A 21,461-nucleotide genomic window follows, 5' to 3' on the forward strand; every position below is an offset into this window, starting at 1 on the left:
TGTTCTCTGAAGCTATGTTTGTCCACACAGTATAAAGAAATTTTAAAAAAACGGAAAATCAGCTCACGTCCAACTGAGCTATTTTCAGGAGCAGTTGCAAATTTATTATTGTCTGAAGTGAACTCAGAAAAGTCTGCAGTGACTTTCTACTTTTTGTCAATATATATTTTGGTAACTTTAATGACTAAATTCAGAGTTTTGTGCACCCTCTTAAGAGTGTAGTGAAAGATCAGTCTTAAAGCTAATTATACATGTTTTAAGTGTAACATCAAAGTGTAACAAAGGGATTATGCTTCAAATCTCTATGTTTTCTGTCAAAAATCTGCATAAAAAGGTTTTCTAAAATGTGACATTCTTGCTCTAGACATGACAGGCTTAACATTTAGCACTGGCTTGGGAATAACATAATTTTGAAATAGTTGTGTGTTCCAGAAAGAATGTAGGAGCACTTAAAAATGCATATACTATTAAGTATAGTTCATGTGCTTGAACGCGCCATAAGACTAAATTGCTAGTGATGCATTTTGTAAGAGAGGAAATAAAGAAGAAAGATTTCTTAATCAAGCTGTACTATAAAGTAGTGAAAAGGTGAAGTTGTAATAAATTAAGAAGTCATTCGTGTTACTATTTTAAAATCAAACACTAAACAGGGTCACTAAAATTGTTCCCTTTCATGGTTTATTTAAATTGTCCATAACTGTATTGTATTTCACAGAGGTAAAGGCCCCCTGAAGAACACCTCAGATGTCATTAATGCTGCCAAGAAGATTGCAGAGGCAGGATCGAGGATGGACAAATTGGCACGGGCGGTAGCTGATCAGGTAAAAACAAAAATGAGCAGAAATATCATGTAACCTATACCGATGAGTTGCCTTTTGCGGGAAAAGGTTATGTTTACTTGCCAGAAAATTACCTGTTGAAAGTCATTGCCTGGATGCTGACCTACCCGTTGAATAGAAGTTGTTTCTTCTATACCAATCAACTTGGTTTTGGCAGTACAGGAAATTCATAAATGAGTCTCTCTCAGCCTCAGAAATGCCTGAATTGTTCCACAGCCTCACTTCTGGACCCAGGTGATTGATCAGAATTAGTCTGATATATTTGCTGTCATGAAAGCAGCAGAAACTAGGATGCTCTGTTACCCTTCCCAGGTGCCTAGGGACCCTGATATTCTCTTCAGCTCTTTCTTCCAGCAGTTTCCCTTGACATTGCACTTTTGTTTTTGAAGACGCCTTAGCTCCCTTTCTTCTGCTTCACATCAGGGTATTGTGCTTGCACCTTACAGCCCTCTGCTCCATGTTCTAGGGTCTGCGTCCTCAGTCTCATTACTAAATTAATGTCACAAATGGAAAGATGAACTTTCTGTATTCAGCCCCTTTCTTTCAGGTTGGATTATCTATCCATCTGGAGTGCAAGACAGAGTGTCATGTTCACAGGATGGCAGGCCTTGGAAGGGACCTCTGGGGATCATCTAGTCCAACCCCCCCGCCAAAGCAGGGTCACCTAGAGCAGGACCATGTCCAGCTAGGAACTGAATATTTCCAGAGAAGGAGATCCACAAACCCTCTGGGCATCCTGTTGCAGTTCTCCATCACCCTCAGAGAGAAGTTCTTCCTCATGTTCAGCTGGAACTTCTTACGTTTCAGTTTGTGCCCATTGCCCCTTTTCTTGTCACTGGGCACCACTGAAAAGAGTCTGGTCCCGTCCTCCTGACACCCTCCCTGAAGATATTTGTAGGCATTTCTAAGGTCCCCTCTCAGCCTTCTCTTCTCCAGGCTGAACAAGCCCAGCTCCCTCAGCCTCTCCTCGTAGGAGAGATGCTCCAGTCCCCTCCTCATCCTCGTAGCCCTCCGCTGGACTCTCTCCAGTAGCTCCTCATCTTTCTTGAATTGGGGAGCCCAGAACTGGACACAGTACTCCAGATGAGGCCTCACCAGGGCAGAGGAGAGGGGGAGGAGAACCTCCATTGACCTGGTGGCCACACTCTTCTTAATGCACACCAGGATACCATTGGCTTTCTTGGCAGCCAGGGCACACTGCTGGCTCACGGTCAGCTTGTCATCCACCAGGACACCCAGGTCCCTCTCCACAGAGCTGCTTTCCAGCAGGTCAGCCCTGAGCCTGTACTGGTGCCTGGGGTTGTTCCTCCCCAGGTGCAGGACCCTGCACTTGCCTTTTTTGAACTTCATCAGGTTCCTCTCTGCCCAGCTTTCCAGCCTATCCAGGTCACGCTGAATGGCAGCACAGCCATCTGTTGCATCCACCACTCCTCCCAGTTTTGTGTCATCAACAAACTTGCTGAAAGCACACTCTTTCCCTTCATGCAGGTCACTGATGAATAACTTGAACAAGATTGGGACCAGTATTGACCCCTGGGAGCACCACTAGTTACAGGCCTCCAACTAGACTCTGCTCCGCTGATGACAACCCTCTTTGCTCTGCCATTCAGCCCATTCTCCATCCACCTCACTATCCACTGGTTTAGCCCATACTTCCTGAGCTTCCCTAGGAGGATGTTATGAAAGACATTGTCAAAAGTCTTGCTAAAGTCAAGGTAGACAACATCCACCAAAGAGACAAATTTCGAATCCAGGTTTTAGGTAGCTAATTTTAGATTTAGGCATATTAAATTTCATTACTTTTTACCTTGTAAACTTCTTATAATTTCTTTCCTTTCATTGTCATCAGGAGAAATTTTGCTGGAAGCGGGAACAAATAACTTCCTTGCCCTTTCTCTTCAAAATAAGTATTTCTTTTTCTTCTTCAAGTAAGCACACGTAATAGTGTTTAACACATCCTGCCAGGGAATGTGGGCCAGAGTGGCAAAAACCCTAAAGCTGTCCATTTTCCTATAGCCTCAGAAATTTTGGGGTTAGACTTTCTGCATTGTCAGCAAGCATTTTTCTTGCAGTTAACCCATTCCAATCCTTGAAATGTAGCACCTGTTCATTTTACCATAAGAAAGAAGAAATCCACCTGTCAGCTGATGAAATTCCTAGTCTGCAATATTTGCAGAGGTGGAACATTTTAAAGAAAGAAACACGAAGAGACTTGCTATGCTTAGAGCGCATTGGCTTGAGTCACATTTTAAATTTCAAAAGACTGCAGCATGCACACTTTAATAACAACCAGTAAAATCATTATGAGAATGAAGTGTTTGTTTTAATGCTTGCACTTTAATGATATTTTACAGAACTTTGGAGACACTCACGCAATATAAACTTTTTATAGACAGTTGCATTTTTAATTACTGTTCCAATGAGAGAGATCTTACATTTTCATTTGCTCCAAGGTACTTGTATGTAAAGCCTTGTCAGCTCTCTAGAAGCATTTCTTTAAAGTTCATTTCTTTCAGTTCATAGACTTCAAGTGTAGGGTAAATCTTTCTGTATTAAATTGTCAGTGGTAGGGAAAAGAGGTCTCTTAGGGATTCATGCCTGAAAGATGTGGCAACTGTCTGAGAAAGAGAGGCATTATAGCATTGTCGTGAGTATAGAGCAGATTAAATGTAACAGCCACAATGAACCTCCAACTTTGTTTATTGTTAGTTTTAAAGGGAGAGAAAAAAGCAAAGTGACTGCTTTCAGGGTTATAAATGACAGTATATGCAACTACTTCGCTACAGACATATTCCTTGCCAGCACTAGCTGTTGAGGTTAGAGCAGTCATCTCAAGTCAGAGGTTGTGATGCTGTTGACTTGTGTGTGTTTATTTCTATCAGATGAAGTGCTCTGATAATATTTGACAAAAATTGAACATAAACTTCCTTAAATGCTAAGAAGATATATTTGGAATTCCCTAAATCTTTATTCCCCAAGCTATACATTCAAAGAACATTGTCAGTCAGACTTTACTGGGTAGCCCCAAAGAGTATTTGCTGGAGACACGCTGTTAGCAATGGACACTTTTAGCAATGTTTCATCGGAGTGAATTATTGAGGTCTCTTCTGCTGAGGCAACACTTTGAATATTAACTACGAGAGTATTGTTTATTACGCTGTTGCTATTATGGGGGATGATGCAGTTTCTATTAAGAGTCCCAAAGACTATGAATAAATTGTACTTTGGCCTTTTCTAGTTATATTGGTTATAAAACCTTCACTGAGTCTACCACGTTTGACCTAATGTAATTTGTATCAAAACATATTTGAGACACGCAGCATCCAAAATGGTGCAGGACTGTAGATAGCCTTCCCTCTAGTACGAAGATGTATTGCTTAGACATGCAGAGGAACCAGTTTATCCCTTTGTGTTCTTGAGAAGGGCTGCAAGCTTGATGTCATCTCCTGAGAGGCCTTGTACAATGTCACTTACACTTTACCAAATAATTTCCTTCTGGCACAGATTAAGGTGTTTATGCATTAACAATAAGCTTGCCAAACCTGTCAATACCAAACCCAAGCACCCTCACCTCGGCCTCTTGTGTCCTTAGGATGTCAGGAAGGGGCCTGGCTTCTGCCAAGTCTGAAGCAGAGTTGTGTCCTCTGGAAGTCTGCATAAATGCCAGGGCAGCTGGCAAGGCAGCCAAGAGTTGGCATTAGAGTGAATGTAATCCATCAGAACCAAGTTCATCTGGACTTTACCGGGTCCATGTTGTATCTCTACCTGGACACCCAGCAGGCAACCTGGAGTTTCAGGTCTAACTTGGTCTTTTAACTGCTCAATATATTCTTCTGTTCTGTGCAAACTGATACCATAAGTGAACCTCCCCCACAAACACAGCAATCATATTATTTTCATTGTTTTTCATTAGTGGCTGGCAGAAAGGTTTCGTCTTTTTACCAAGAGGTATAGTGCATCTTCAGGTTACAGTCTGTCAGTCTTGAGTTAAATGAAAGGTAGGGTTTGAATTTTCATATTTCATCGAGCATCCCATGTAAAGACAAAGTGAAATGGATCCACCTAATACACACACATTGCCACTATCTCCTCTGATTACCTCTTTATAATCATATGAACTCAGATACGTCTAATCAAATATTTCTTTTGTCTGCAGTGCCCTGACTCAGCCTGCAAACAGGATCTGCTGGCCTACCTGCAGCGCATTGCCCTCTACTGCCACCAACTCAATATCTGCAGTAAAGTGAAAGCAGAAGTTCAGAACCTGGGAGGAGAACTTATTGTATCAGGGGTAAGCTGGTATTTATATTTAGGCATTTATATTTCCCGTATAGCACTTGAAAGGGACCATTTCTGATGGCAATAATGTAGAAAACAAAAATACAGTGATTCATAAACAAGCTTTTTAAAATGTTATCGCCATTATTCCAGACCTTACAATAACTTGTGTAGAGCAATTTGATTTTCCAATTACCCTTTGTTTATACTAACCTTGTGAAATCTTAATTCTTCCAAAAGAAAAGTAATTTCATAGCCTAGAAAGTCATTGCCAAGCTGTGAATATTGTAATTATTTGGAGCTTTTGTATATTTGCTCATTATAAATCTTCTTTCCTTTGTTAGTACTGGTAATTTCCTTCCTCTGTGCAGAAGCCAGCTCTGTATGAAGTGCATATTGTTAAGATGGTGATGACTAATGGGATTCCATTCACTCAGGTTCCAATGCACACTAGGTTTAGCAAAAACTCTGGAAGGCCAGCAAAATATTTTAATTTTTGATGCACGTGCTGTTTTCAAATGCTATTGGCAAGCACAATGATTATATGCTCTAATTCCCAGCCAGTTATTTCAGTTATTTTCAATGAACGCTACAGTCTTTTTTAGAAATAAAGACAGGAATGTGCCACAGTAGTAATATTATAAACAATGAGTTTTCTACATTTCTGAACTGTTTTTGCATTCCTTCTCCTAATGTTGGACTCTGTGCCTCTGGGAGATTACTGGAACTGAGCAGTAGCAATAGCTGCTCTTCACAATTTTCTCTTTTTGTTCTTTTAACTAATCACCCTAGTATTAATCCCTGTATTATCTTCTAACTCAGATACAAACCATATGTACATAAATCTGTAATATGTTTCACTTTCCTGAGTGTTTTCAAAATTATGGAGATTCGTGAGACCCAAGATACTTGAAACAAGTTTGATTTCAATGTGGTTTTGAAAAAGCACCCTTTCATTGTTTAAGCCCAATCAAGTACGAAGATTATTAGGACGACCACCTTGTGCCTTTCATTTCATCCATAAGATTCCCCAGTGAAATCACTGGCCTTCCTCAAACATGTCAGAAGTCAGAGCAAATGTTCTCAACTATGTAACATTTTGGTTTTTTCCAAAGCACTACAGAAGGTCTTAAACATTTGCCAGGCTTTCTTGGATCAAACATTCTGAAATGATATATGCAATCCTAAAAGGATCTGCTTAAAGGTTCCTATGTCTGTCCTGCAATTGGTCTTCACTTCTTGACGTATGTACATATGTAATTTTAATACCTTGATCTTCCCACAGCAACGAAAAGATCTTCTTCCGTTTTCCTGATATTAATGGAGTGATCTGTCCTTGTTTCACTGAGAGCTATGCTGCATAGTAAATGCTATGATCTTTTCTTACCTACTGCCATCTGGGTCCAGCTTTTCATACCCATTGAGTTGTCATATTCATCTACCTATAACAATTACCCAAATCAGTGCTTCTACCAGCTTGGCTTTTGTGGTTGTGTGTGTTTCTTTTTCAAGTCTCTTTATTCAGTGTATGTGGATGCTGAATAAGCCATTGTGAATCTCTAGCATCCATTCGTTATTGGAACATCATCATCCGTTGTGAAATTAAGTGGCCAAACTGCTTGATTCCATCATTTCCAGTCTGGCATTGTTAGCATCTGCTGCTTACCAGGCTTCATCACCATTGTGTTTCTGTTTGGTTGGGTTTTTACAATCAGTTGCAGACAAAGGCAAAACTAGCTTCAACCGCAGAAATTATGTGAGTCTGTTCCAAAGTCTCAGTAGTACTGACATACAGAAAAGTTTAAGATTGCCCAGCCTAACCCTTCTCCTGTTGCTCTGAACAGGAGGCGATATCGAGAGTTGAATTCCCGTGCATTCCATTTTGAGAGCATTATCTTGTTATCTGGCCTAACACAGTTAGTACAGTTCTTTCCTGATAGTTTTCCAAGCTGTTTATCTTTGAGGTACTGGGTACTGTATGCTCCTTTGCTATCCAGAGATCTGGTATCCAAGTGCACATCTACATCTGCTTGTCTACTTGCTGCTTCTGCTTCCATCTTCTTCTTCATTTTCTCTTGGATAGCTAATTACAAATAAACAGTATTTTATTTACATTAAAATGAAATACCATTATTTGGTAACTTGCATACAGTACAATGTTAGAAGTACAATAGAAATCCAGAACGCAAGCTTTCCAACCTGTGACTACAGAAAGATGTTTATGTGAATGCACAATATTTAAGTGTTTTGATGTAAATATGAAGCACCAGGATGAGTACTACAATACCGTAATTTGCTACTGTGTTTACAAAGAATCACCATATAATTCAGACTGATCCAAAAGATGAGTTACGATTGAGAATTTTTACAGGGAGTACAATCTCTGCTTGAATTTTTGCATTATTAAGAACATTAATCAGTATTTATAAATGAATGTATGCATATGTATCTATGAATCTATGTGTGGGCATATGTATATTTATGTAAAAAGCAAAGAGACATAAAACCAATTAAAACCTAAAAGGCAGATGAAAGCCGCCCCACAGTTCTTTTAGTTCTGTCAGAAAAATGCGTTGCAACAACTTAAAAATTAATGTGTACATAAAATATAATGTGCTATATACCTTTTGGTGAAACTTCTATTTCTTTTTTTCCCAGAAGATTCAGTAGTGCAGTATGGTTCATCTCTGAAAACAAGCATAAGGATGGTTTCATTTGCTTTTTCCTCTATAGATGGCTATGATACTAGCATAACATACGAAGGGGTTCTGTTGGACATCATTGGCTTTGTGGCAAATAGAAAAACAGATCAAAAAGTAAGAACATGTCAGACTCCTGAAGTGTAAATTATTTCAGTAAAGGCAAGAACCCACTGTTGTTTTTCCCTTTCTTTCTTCCATTCCTTTTCCCCCACCTCTTTCTCTCCTTTGATCTTTCCCATCAAATTCCCTGCATGCAAACAGCAAAATTCTTTTCACCAGATGAGTGAGATCTGGCAATTGAGAGTTAGCATACATCACCCTAACCTCATTAATATCAGTGGAGCAAGGCCAATTTAGACTATCTGTTGACTTGGCCCTTTATGCTGCAAGGTGAGACTCTTAATTCCTGATTCCAATTGAGTTTTGAAAAGTAAAATACGGAAAAATAGTGTGATACCTGTTCCTCAGTGAGGAGCCTTGTAAACTTGAAGAAGATTAAAGGGAAGAAAGTAAAAAAAAGAGGTGAGGAGGAAGTTAGATAAAAGTGACAAGGAATTAATATTAAAAAAATGCAAAAGATTTTTAAAAAAATTCTAATCTGTGTAGATAATATCCTTATTCCTCATAAAAATCTCTTCTACCTTGGTCCATAAACAGATATATATTTCTGTAGTTTTAAATTTCAATATTTAATTTCTAATTCCCCTCTAAGAATGAACAACTTCTTTTAATAAAATCACAGACTAAAAGCACTTCAGAATAATTTTCTTTGTTTCTTGCCTTAGTTTATTTAATGCAATGTGTATTTGCTTCTTAATCAGTTGCACTGTATTGGAATGAATCCTCTGAAGTGCTGAGCATATGCTACTCTCAGTGAAGTAAATACCATTTACATATACTTAGCTCATGCTAATAGATAGCCTTTTTGCTGTAGCTACTTTTGTTGACTAGAGTTAGTTTTAACCATGATGTTTGTTACTCTGATAAAAATTCAGACTTCTAACTCTAAGGTTGCTTTATTTTTTTAGTATTGCTGTCTGACTCTTGTTAGCTAGACCATTACAATGAAACAGATCTATATATTCATTTCTTACTGTATAATAAATATCCACTTGTTCTGTTTACTGCTGCGCTGAAGCTGATCAGCTCTTTTATCTGCTAGCCATTTAGGCGATGAGCTTGCATTTTTTTAAATTCTTGTCTACGTTAGTAGCTTTGCTACAGTCTTTCCTGTAGGATTAGACTGAACAGAATCTAAGGAATTCCCTTAACCAAGGCACCCCCTGTTGTGTTCAGGTTTGATTTAGAACTCCACAGATATAATCAGCTGTATTATCAGAAAATTTGCCCAAATAGTCTTCAACTTCTGAGCCAGATAGACATGTCGTGTCATACAAAGTAACAGCCATGTGCCTTTGAACACTGTCCAAAAACACTGAATCAATAGACAAAGCACACTCCAAACAAATGCTTCAGCTGGGTCCTGTTTCCAATTATTTTCAAAGGCCCATTTATCTTGGCACAATAGGCACAGCTGCCATATTAAGAGAAGGATTCTTATAACATTTTGAAAACACAGAATCACAGAATTACAGACTGGTAGGGGTTGGAAGGGACCTCTAGGGATCATCTAGTCCAACCCCTTGCCAAAGCAGGTCACCTAGATCAGGTTGCACAGGACCACATCCAGACAGGTTGTGAATATCTCCAGAGAAGGAAAATCCACAACTTCTCTGGGCAACCTGTTCCAGTGCTCTGTTTCCCTCAGAGTAAAGAAGTTCTTCCTTGTGTTCAGATGGAACTTGCTGTGCTTCCATTTGTGCCCATTGCCCCTTGTCCTGTCACTGGGCACCACTGTAAAGAATCTGGCCCCATCCTCTTGACACCCACCCTTAAGATATTTATAGGAATTTATAAGGTCCCCTCTCAGCCTTTCCTCATAGGAGAGATGCTCCAGTCGCCTCCGCTGGACTCTCTCCAGTAGCTCCTCATCTTTCTTGAACTGGGGAGCCCAGAACTGGACAGAGTACTCTAGATGGGGCCTCACTAGGGCAGAGGAGAGGGGGAGAAGAACCTCCCTCAACCTGCTGGCCACGCTCTGCTTAATGCATGCCAGGATGCCATTGGCCTTCTTGGCAGCCAGGGCACACTGCTGGCTCATGGTTAACCTGTCGTCCCCCAGCACACCCAGGTCCCTCTCCGCACAGGTGCTTTCCAGCAGGTCCGCCCCAGCCTGTACTGGTGCATGAGGTTGTTCCTCCCCAGGTGCAGGACCCTGCACTTGCCCTTGTTGAACCTCATCAGGTTCCTCTCTGCCCAACTTTCCAGCCTATCCAGGTCTTGCTGAATGGCAGCAGAGCCTTCCGTTGCATCCACCACTCCTCCCAGTTTTATGTCATCAGCAAACTTGCTGAGGGTACACTGTGTCCCTTCATCCAGGTTATTGATGAATAAATAGAACAAGTTTAGTTAAGATAGTGACTTTATCTAGGAGTTCTTACTTGGTGAATTAAAGTGAGGACTTTGGGGAAAACAAGGAAGGTAAAAAGGCTGGAGCCACTCCAGGACTTTGGGTAGGACATTATGAAAATTCCTGTAACATCTGGATTCAGAGGATGAATATATAGAAATAGTAACAGATATAGGATTTAACTCAAAATAACTGTCTGCATATTTATTCTTGATGAGTAAGATAAGAATAAGGTACCTGGAAATAGCTAGTCCTCATCAAAAAAGGATGATCCTCTTATTATTCATCATTCAGAATAGCAGTGTGCATCCAGTAGTTACTTCAGGTGAGCTGGCAGAAAGTTGCCCTTTCAATTCTGCCTATGGATCTTACATTTAGGAAAACAAAATGGTTTAAAGGTCATACTTTTCTTTCATTTGAGGCTGAATTGCTATAAACTACTTTATGCTGTAAAAGCAAGTTGATATGCATGTGGGCAGTGGAGAATCAAGTTGCTACTTATGGATTCTAGAGACTCAAATAAAAGTCAGGTAATTTGAAGTTCACCTGCTATTAAAAGCAAGTAAGGCCATCTTTCACTGAATTTGGATTAAAAGCCTGTGCGTAAGCAGTTACTTAAGAGCCACTGATGTGGTATTTCATTTCCCCGCATCATAAAGCCTTTCTGGGGTTTTTCTTTTGCTTGTATGTGTTCAAGTAGGCAACCAGAGAGAACCTTTGCATTTAAAATGCTTAAGAGTATGGAGACAATGTTGGAGTTTGGTAAAAAAAATATAAATTAATTCCTCCTGAATCAGGCAAGACTTTAGCATTATGTAAAAGAAAATTTGCTGAAGGGAGAATTGGCAAATTGACAAAACTGCCGGGTTCCTTTTCTGCAAGGTTCTCACAAGTGCAAAAAGGTTACTCCTGTTATTTAGCTAGCAACAAAATAAGTTTTACTATTGATTCATAACAGGAATGGAAGAATGCTACATGAAGTGTACTCACAGAAACAGCCTGACAAACCAGGTATTGCAGATATTTCTGATCTGGGCTGCTTGGACTGGCAAGCTGTCAGTGTTTTCAGTAGAAAACACCTGAGCTAAGACCTAGCTGTACTTGGTGATTGATAGATAGCACTAATAGAAATTTTGTGTTTTGTCTGCTAGTGATTGAGTTTCCTTGGAACTGAGGGTAAGAGCTGTTATTCCTGAATAATTGCTGCATTCATGTTTGCTAGACAGTGAGTTACAGAGAGAGTTACACACCACAAAGAAGAGATATAGTCCTGTGTCTAAGCTGACATCATTGCAAGACTAGGGTTTGGGTTATGGTAACACATGGCAAGTGGATAAAACACAAATGACTATACTCAAATTGGCAAAGGGAAGTGAAAGATGGACCCAGGGACCCTACAGATAATTACTAAATTGTTGAAGAATATTATTTGCCTTGTGATTTTATTTTCTAATTTAGGCACCTTTTTTTGCAAGTTGCTTTTCATGTTTACCTCGTGTTTCACCCACAGGATTTTAGTAAGCTGTTAGAATGGCAAAAAAGGGAGTTTGCAAATATGAGCAGTGTATCATATGCACCAATGCAGTGAAAATAACGTGAGGTGGAACTCATGGAAAGATATTTGTTTAGGATGGAGTTGGTGGAAAGGAGTTCTGTTTTGAGACTTGGAATGAAAGCAGTGGGTAAAGGAGAGGAGTTAGGAAATAATAAGGAAGTAAGAGAAAGGAGTTGAAACATGAGATGTGAAAGGGTCTAGGAAAGAAAAAGCCAACCCAAAAGCAAGATAGATATATGAAATCAAAGAATTTCAATTGTGGGAAAGGACTGAGATAAAGTTAGGACCATAAATTTGGTTGGACTCCACAATAATCTCTACTCTTCTAGTGGAACAAGCAAGGAGAGAAAATAAAAACTTAAGGATTTTATTTTGGCTCTGAAGTTACCACTGTAAAACGACAGTTTCCAGAATAGGAAGGCTGGGGCTAGGTGGGGAAAGTGAGAGACCTTGATATACACTGTATATTCAACTAGTTCATGTCATCTGCTTTGGAGGAAATGAAGGAAATGAAAAATACAGAGAGGTGTTTCAGCTGTGCCTTTTGGGATGGAGATATATTTAAATAACCTCTGCATATGTTTTTAAATGTATGTAGACATGTTGATATATGAGGGTGAAATAAAGCCATAGTAAGTGTACTCTGTTCCAAAATATATGGCTATATAAAGCATGTGATACTTATAAATGTACAGGTTTTGAAAAGCCTTTATCTTGAACTAATTATCTGAGCTTTTCCATTTGCAACTAATACAGGAGTCTCCAATTCCTGCTGGCACAGGCCGTACCCCTCAATACACTGTCCCAAAAAGGGACTACCTGATGGTGTGATAACATAAAAAATTTATCATCCTGACACTGAGTCAATTTACTACTCCTTTAGGATAAAGACCTCAGTGAGTTATGCAGGTTAATCAAAAGGAGTGCTGATAAAATCCCTTATGGTAATATATTCATTATATATGATGTATTTTATGGAAAGACTGTCTTAGGGCTTTCTGAAAGCTAAAACTGTGACGAATTCCTAATTATCCTAGGAAACAGCTCAAAGACAAATAGGAAAAAAAGACAAAATCCGATGTATCTATAGTGGCTTTAAAGCCATTTACAATACCTCTTTCAAATCTGTAACAGTGATGAAGACTTAGTTCATTACATGAAGCTTACTTACTCCTTCCCAGTAAAGGTTGTGCGGAGCAGGAGCCCAGAGAGTTTATGCAATTGGCATCCTTGGAGGGATTCAAGCCCCAGGCAGACAATGCAGCAGCTGAGCAGATCTAGTGTTGACAGTCAACTCATTTCAGGTCGGAAGTTGTACAAGAGCCCTCCAGAGGTCTCTTTCAAGTGACATTTGTATGGTGTTTTGATTCAGCTAAGTGAAAAGTCCTATAGGATTTTATTTCTACATCTGTGAGTTCACATGGTTTTGCCTTTAAAACTGTTGCTGGATTGGACAATAATGTATACCCTGAGATTTGTGCATCTGGGGGATCATAAGAGTTCATATTATGTAAGGAAAAGTAGATGAATGAATCTTAAGACATAACTGAAAAATTCAACACAAAAATATATTTTATGAAATAAAGTCAGTTCTTTTGAAGCTACAGCATTTTGATATAAGGCTATTTTCAGGACTAAGAAAATATCTCAATGTGTATGAATGCACATGTAAACACACATACACATAAATACGAAACAATATATCTTGCATAAATGGAAAGATGTTATCTAGAATTTCATTTGCAAAGCAAAATCACATTGCAGTTGTCTTCATTAAAATATACTCATGGAGACAAGAAGCATGCACACCATCTATAAGTCTACATATAGTAGGTTAAAATCTAGACAAGTCAGACTTTTATCCTTGTTAAGAAGCATTTTGGCTACAGAGAACATGCTCTTGTGCTTTATCAGGTAAGAAATATTCATAAATTTCTGAAATTGCATTTATTGAAATTTCTCATTAGAACAATTTTCTGCAAAGAAAAGCATTTCCGATACCAAATAATGTTAAGCCATTTAATTCCATGAGAACAAAGCAAAGTCTTATGGATTCAAGATGGAGGCTTGGAACAAAACATGATCATAGAAAAAGATTAGAGAATTGAAGAAATATTAACGTATATGCTTCATTACTTACTGCATTTGTTTTAAAAATAGTAACCACTCTAAGACCCAAAGCTTGCCTGCTACAGCAGTTATGGCCTCAGTCCAGCTTGTTTTACAATTCCAGGCCATGCTGAATGAGAGGGGAAGGAAACGGGAATATTATAGCTTTCTGATACACAAACTGCAATGATTAGCAAGGCCTAGAGACCATTCTAGCATACCTTAAGGTATGGTCCTAAAGGACTATTCCTATAAACATTAATATAAAGGAAGAGAGGACTTCAGTGCTGTCTCATGTTCACTTCTTTTCTTGTCATAAAGGTTTGGGACCAAGTTTCACCTGTTTGTATTAAATAAGAGTTCCTTTCCCCTGGGGCATTCTCAGTTGTCCTCCTTAGCGCACAGCACAGATATGCTAATAGGTGCATCCGGTGGCTTTAAATAAATTTAGGTTTGTTTCTTGCAGATGGAAATATGGAGAACTGAATTTACCTAATGACAGATTCAACACACAATGGGACATTTTTGTATTGTGTTTCTTATACAGAAGTACATCTTTTAGCTCCTGCAATTATTTAATTCCCTCATTTGGACAGTGGTGAGGCTTAATCTCACTTTTAAAAGTACTATCAGATGATACTTTTGCAGAAATTAAAAGAATAACAACTTCAGTTCAGACTCATTAATTTCTTTCACTTTAATTATAGTTCTTGGCAATCTGAGTTGCAGGTAACACAGACGTAGAAGCACTCGCAGACAGGAAGACATACCCTCAAGGGAAAACATCAACAAGTTTTCCCAGCCTAAGCTGAACAATTGCAAACACCGAAGAGAACAGCTTACAACAAAGTATTTAAGAAGACTCGCAATAGGAATGTATTTCCATGAAATGTAGGAGGTTGTAGCCTTTAGGAAGAGATCAAACTGAGCAAGGAAAAAGTTGCCTCGTATCTTTAACCTCTGAAAGTCTTCCAGACTTGGAACATATGAATATTACTATTACTATTATTATTTATGAACCTCATAGGAGAAAAGGAAAAATATGTCTGCTCTCACATCACATCTTGCATAATTGATAAGCAGCTGCATCAACAAAAAGGGTTTGATTTGTGTAATGTATTCAAGACATTGATATAGAATCAAAATAAAAAACTCGCCAGTATCAGAAAAATCAGTCCTAACCTCTTACTGTTAGATATTCTCAAATGCTTGCTTTTAACATCAACTCTTTGTGATTTTGACTAATACATCATCAAAATACCTTGTGAACTAGGTTACCTGGTAGGTAACAGTATCACTAGAAAATAAGACAAAATGTACAAATGATTTGTCCTAAATCTCACCAAAGACCGAATTAGAACTCTATAAAACTGGATTAGTGCATCAATATCTGATCCAAAACACTGCGGAAACATTTTCACCCTTTTTTAACCCTGCAGCTAGAATCAACATTCCCATTGTCAATAAATTAGAGAAGTTACAGCTTTGATCAGTCTCAGATGGGATGTTACATGTTTCATCACTCTTTAGCGATGACAGGTAACGAACAAGAAAGATTTTTCCATGCATCCATCAAACTGATCCACTACAGCAACAGGACATCTTTGGTTTGGAGAGTGTCTGTGTTAGAGTCTCAGAGTTTTGTGATATGTGTCAGCTTGACATTTTTACATGGCCTTTTCAAGCCGTTGTTGTAATTTCTTAAAATATATCTATTTTTACCTTCTGTAGGTATACCAGTAGCACATATAACGTTTCTGCGTGGCTGGTACTCCTCAGCTTTTCACAGTCTTGCTGTACTAAAACTTTATAGACAGCAGCAACTGGTACCTTAACGGTGCCTGCCCATTCCCCGTCATCTGTCCATCTTTTTAAGCAAGAAAGAAAATACTTTGGCTTTTCTGACAGATTGTTGACATCAGACTGAACACGGACCCTTTTTTAACTCGGTTTCTAGTGCCTGGGTGCAAATAACTAAATGAATGACTTGATCTGCATTCACACAGTTACAGTTTTCTTATGCTGTTAGGCTTAACTTACACCCCGTAAGAAAATATTTTAGAGTATTGAAGTCTTCATTTACTGTCTCTTTGCATTTCCATACGTTCATTTAACTAATCTTGGTTGTATTCCTTGGAACACTTGGAAGATTTCCCTCCTTTCTTGAACGTATGTACATTTTTAGAATGTTTTCAGTTAGGTATATTCTTTCTCTGCGTTTGTTCACTGTTTAGACTAGTAATGTGTTCTAGCATATGTTCACACATCAGTCTGAACTTTTATGCTCTTCACTTAATTTTCTCTTTGTTAACTACAGATACCACACTAAGCAGGTGAAAACAAGATTTCAGATCTGAGCAGTGCTAGCCCCAAAATACTATCTGGGGTATTATCTGCTACCTAATCTATTGAACTGTTTAGATCACATTATCATGATGGAATCTACCATATTTCTGCATATTTCTCATCTTGTGTTGTTACTGGAGAATATTCTTGGCCATACGCAGTCTTCCACAATTTAATTGTGCTACTTGAATAAGTTTCTATTCCAATAAAAGATAATTTATTTCTTTTTAAGAGATCTTAGAACTGTTACTGCAAGTGTAATATTTCTCATATTTAAGGATATATCCTCTGAACGTCCTTCTCTTTATAAGAGTAAGCAAGCTTGCTTAGACTTCATGAAGTCTGGTGATCACGGGAGATCAAAATATATTCCTACTTTATTTGGCAAAAACAACTGTGGTGCAATAGTCAAGTCATAGGTTACCTAAGTTATGAATTAAATGAATTCTACATGGTACTTTTTACCATAAAAGCCTTTAAAAGTTTCATTTTTCTTTTCTCTTTGGTAGACTAGTAGACATACATGTTAATAAGGAGTAGATGCAAGACAGGATACCAGAGGTGTTTTTCCTCCTTTCTATCTTCATACATACAAATAGGTTGAAATCAAGGTGATGTAACAAGAAATCAGACAGACAGATGTTTAATTCAATTATGAACTGAAATTTACAGCACTATCATCACTTTGTATTACTCAGTTGCAGCCTAGTTTTGCATTGTGTTCCTGAAGTTATAAATCATCTCTAACAGTCACAATAGTTCTTCATTTAGTCAACTGGCCTAGCCAATTTGTTGAGTTTTTGAATCCACAAATATACTGGTTTAAAGTAACATCTGCCGATGCTGCAGGATTAGGTTGTGATAAAAGTTTTGAAGGTTGAGAAGAAAATGACTTGACTTCTGCTGTTAGGTGAAGTGAAAGGTACTAGACATTGGTCACGCTTTCTTTTTTCAGTCGGAGGAGAGAAAAACAAAGAGCACACAAATAGAGCAGACATCAGTCATTATTAAGACTGAAAAAATAATCATTATTAGATTATAATTTACATGGTCATTGTAGCAACAAAAAGCCTAAGGGAAAACGTCAGTATTAACTCTGTGTGCTTATAATATGTACTCTTAAAAGAGGTTTAAGGAGCATTCATTTTTCCTCTTCCAAAAGGCAGGATCTTATTCTACCACTCTTTCCTGGCATTCTCTGAGCGGTTTTATTTAACTGAGTTAGGTTTATCAGCATATACTATTTTTTTCAATTTTAATATAAAGCTAGTTTATTAAGAAAACCCCAGTGGATAATATAAGCAATTATGTTTACTCACAAACCTGCTTTTCCAGAATTTGGATGATAAAAATTCCGTTTATGATAAAATAGAATGAATATCCCATTTTAAGCCCTTCAGTTTCAGTTCTTGAGAAATTATTTGAAAAAAAATCTGCTCCAGCCTGTAAGGTGGTCACTGTGTAAAAATGTACAGTCTGTAAAACCTCACCTCTTTGCAATTTTATTGATATTTTCTGAAACTTTAAAGTGTGCTCTGTAGACAATTGTGTGCCCAGAACTATTATGCTTCCCTCACTTGTTCTTTCAGCACAGTTTGTCAGTTCTCATTTTCAAGGTGAGAAAAACACAATTCTTCCCTGCCCTCCTTCGTACAGCGGTGGAGGTGGGCTACGCTCTGGCTTACTCTATTCGAGGGCCTGCCCACAGGGCTGGATTGTGTGATGTTTGTTCCGCACTGGTAGACACAAGTGTAATTTCAGTTCTAGTCACTGGAATTTCAGCTGCTTTTGTGCAGTTCGGCTGTTCAAAACCATATGCAAAATAATGCTACTTGGAAGTCTGTTAACCAAATTCATGCCCAATCTGATGTCAGTCAGCTTTTGATGAGGACAGAGCTTTCTGTCCTTCCTGGTTTTCATCAAAAGGTGCCAAAATTTATCCCCTTTCCCAATCAGCAAACCCTTTAGGACCTGCATGCTTAACTTGTGCTATGGGAGCAAGTGAGAGGAACCACCAGACAGCGGGGTTACTCATCGTGGAAGAGTCCCTGTTTCCTTGACCAAGCATAGCTCCTTCAGCACACGTTTTCCTCTCTCCTCACCTCTACACTACGGCACAATATTTCTCTTGCTCTCTCTCTCACTATCTCTTTTCTGTATCTCTCGGAAATCAGACTGGAGTTCAGAGCACTTTCACTACCTTTTATGAGGTAGAGTGTGATGTCATAGATGGGGGCAGGGCTAGTCAACTTTCTACCCACCCACCCACCTGTGCTGAGGGAGCTACACTTGAGACCGGAAGCAGTGACTCCTCAACGGTGAGTAACCTCCTGTCTCATCTATATCTTTAACTCTCTACAGATCTGGGGGTGGAGGGAATAGACGTGAAAATGGGGGATTTTGTTTGTTAGCTCTTTCTTTTTATTTGATTATCCATAGGGCTCGCAGAATGAATTGCATGTGTCGTCTTAGTCACCTCTGAGAAATTATTTCCCTCCTGTTCTGAAGTCCTAGCGTTAATGTCATCTGTCAAGCAATGATAAAGTTTTTTTGCAGAGGTGGTCCATTTACTGGTGGTTAAACTGATCCTTCAAAGTTTATCTTGCATTGTGAAAAAGACGACTGTTCCCCTTGAACTCAATTGCTAAACTTCCATTAATTTAATTACAGGGGCCATTATTTGTCTAAAGTTCTTTGTGATTAAAGACAGATGGTGTTATTTGTATAGTTATCATTGTTAACTGTGTGTAATGCCTGTTTATACAGGCCAAGATTTTTGTTTTCTGTGTTTTCTGTTACTGTTTTATTTGCTTTATCCAGAATGTTTATGAAGCTATGTGTTAATAATAGGCCAATTATAAGACCTATTTTATAGGTGAAATAAAATTCAAAAGTAAATTGTGGAAGATATAAAATTAAGCAGGAAATCAAGTCCCAGGAGATGTAACTAAGATTTAACGTTTGAAATTATAAATCAAAGCATTTGATTTTTTTCTGTGATGAGAACTTGAGATGGGTGGGGATATTGCTAACTGAATTTTTCAGTGTTTTTCTTGTGTCACTGCCTAAACATTACTATTTTACTTTAAAGAACTGTCTTGTTACTTATTTCGCTTGGCCCCAAGTATTACTGCTTCACTGTTTTAACATCAGCATTTTAAAAAAGACAAGATGGACTATGAAGAACTTCCTTTCTTGTTCTGCCTCTTGGGTGTCTATTGAAGCTGTCAAGATGTCAGAGCTCTCATACTAAAGGGCAGAAGAAGGATCATATGAAGATTTTGACCCCTAGGGATACGGCAAATCTTGCTGTTCTCGCTCATTTAAAGCTCTTTACCATCTCTGTGTGGGGTCTTGTCATATCTCAGTGAAAGGCACTAAAAGGCCTCAATGCCTACTCTATAAATCAAAGGCAAAGAGAGTGTAATCACAGCCTTTTCAGCAGAGGTGGTCCACAGTCTGATTGATGAAGTACTTCTATTTTCAGGTGACTAGGTGGTTTTGAGGAATTGGGTATAGGATGCAGAGCCTTCCATCTTCTGGTCAGTGGCATCTATTGGGGATTGGTCAGTAGTGATGGATAGGTATTCCTCCCTGATGACTCGGTAATGCTCTTTGTATCAATGCATAGGAGATCCAAATGAAATTTTGGGAGGATGAAAGTCTGGTTTACAAAGCTAGCAAAACTTTCACTAATAACTGTTTCCCTTCCTGACAGAGAGAATAATAAGGACAAAGAAAATAAAAATTAGCTCCCTGATAGGTGTTTGCTTTTCTAGCTTTGAATAACATGTGCAAGGAGTTTAATACCTCTGCTTGTTCCTTTGGTGTTCCAAACAGTGAAGTTTCCAAATCTTCCTTTGGTGGCATAGAGAGGGAAATTTTTAAAAGTGATGTAAAGATTGGGAATAGGAAATCAGAATTGGTATCATTTAGTAACTAAGTTGAATTAGAGATACTGATGAGCACTGAGGGTATATTATGGAACAGAGATGTCAGTGGATTACTTTAAATCCAGAGAAATTTGCTCTCTAAATTTGTCTTGTAAGATGAGCAAATCAGCAGCTGACTGACTCATGTATAGGAGGGAGTTTGTAGAGGGAATGATATTCAAAATGTCATAAACTGTTGTGATAATTAACCTGGAATCTTCCTGTGCCAAATCCAGTAACTTTTTGTCCATGCAACCCCAGGATGTGGGTTTGCCTGAGTAACATAACACTGGGAGCTAAACAGCATAATTTTACATTTACTGAGCTAATTCCCCTGTTAAATTATTTTACTGACAGCTATGATTTAAAAACAATGAAAACATTTAAAGTGCACAGATTACTGTATTTTACAGCTTTGACTTGAATGTGCATTCAGTCAATTGAGATGTTTGTTTTAACTGTATATTATTTACATGTGCATAAATTAAAGTAAAATATAAGAAGGCCTAGATTTCAGTGATTTTATAGAGCGTGTGATATGAAAACTTTTGAAAGCAAATATCTGAGCAATTTGTTTGAATATATGCTAATTTAAAAGAGTTAAATCTTCATAAGCGTTCTGCAAACTGAAAGATACTTTACGACAAAGCATTCTTAAAAATTGTGGTGTTTGACATTTTCAAGCACGTTTGTGTATTACTGACTCAAAGCAAAACCAGTAACTAGTATATTTATACCAATATATTTAAGCAGGTCAACGTTTAAATTACAGATTTTTTCCTCGGTCATGTTGGCAAGGAGTGAGTAATACTTTAATGATGTAAGATCACATATAAGGATCAAACATTTTTTCGGTATGATTAAGATATCTGTGTAAAAATCCCAAGTTTTCTGTATTTGCCAGGCTGATTTCTCTTACAAGTTGAACTGAAACTTTGTGGGTTGGTTCTTACCTTCTTCTTTTTCTATATGAGAAGTGAGGGAGAGCTGTGAAATGCACCATCTGTTCGCAAACCGTGTCAGCTGGCAGATAAATGCTCATCACCCTGCCCTCTCTTACTGCAGTTTTAGGCTGGTATAACACCGTTGACTCAAAATTAATTACTTCTCATTTGATCCTATTTAAGCAAAAGCAGTCCTGATGATAGTGCACAGCATTCTAGAGTACTCTTCGTGTTGATTTAAATTGCAATCCTTTTAAACTTTGATCTCAGCTCATTTGAATTGTCA

The 21,461-nt window shown here is 38.3% G+C and overlaps 1 protein-coding gene and 1 long non-coding RNA gene across 5 annotated transcripts in view; one reads left to right on the forward strand and one right to left on the reverse strand.

The window, feature by feature from the left end:
- CTNNA2 (catenin alpha 2) overlaps window positions 1-21,461 on the forward strand; it is a 536,393-nt gene that overhangs the window by 500,201 nt on the left and 14,731 nt on the right. For 3 of the 4 annotated variants that reach the window (XM_009934739.2, XM_075420290.1, XM_075420291.1), the window contains 2 exons: window positions 716-821; window positions 4,996-5,130. In XM_009934739.2, the coding sequence (XP_009933041.1) occupies window positions 716-821; window positions 4,996-5,130 (241 nt within the window). Of the gene's footprint in view, window positions 1-715; window positions 822-4,995; window positions 5,131-18,473; window positions 18,618-21,461 lie in introns of all 4 variants that reach the window. The other variant, XM_009934738.2, reaches the window with a different exon arrangement.
- LOC142361386 (uncharacterized) lies at window positions 5,093-21,378 on the reverse strand. The gene is made up of 3 exons (XR_012763957.1): window positions 21,185-21,378; window positions 7,742-7,804; window positions 5,093-7,200 (listed from the first exon to the last, which is right to left on the reverse strand). It is a non-coding gene; the product is annotated as an uncharacterized LOC142361386 (long non-coding RNA).

This window comes from Opisthocomus hoazin, chromosome 5, assembly GCF_030867145.1.
Source record: "Opisthocomus hoazin isolate bOpiHoa1 chromosome 5, bOpiHoa1.hap1, whole genome shotgun sequence".
Lineage (NCBI taxonomy): Eukaryota > Metazoa > Chordata > Aves > Opisthocomiformes > Opisthocomidae > Opisthocomus > Opisthocomus hoazin.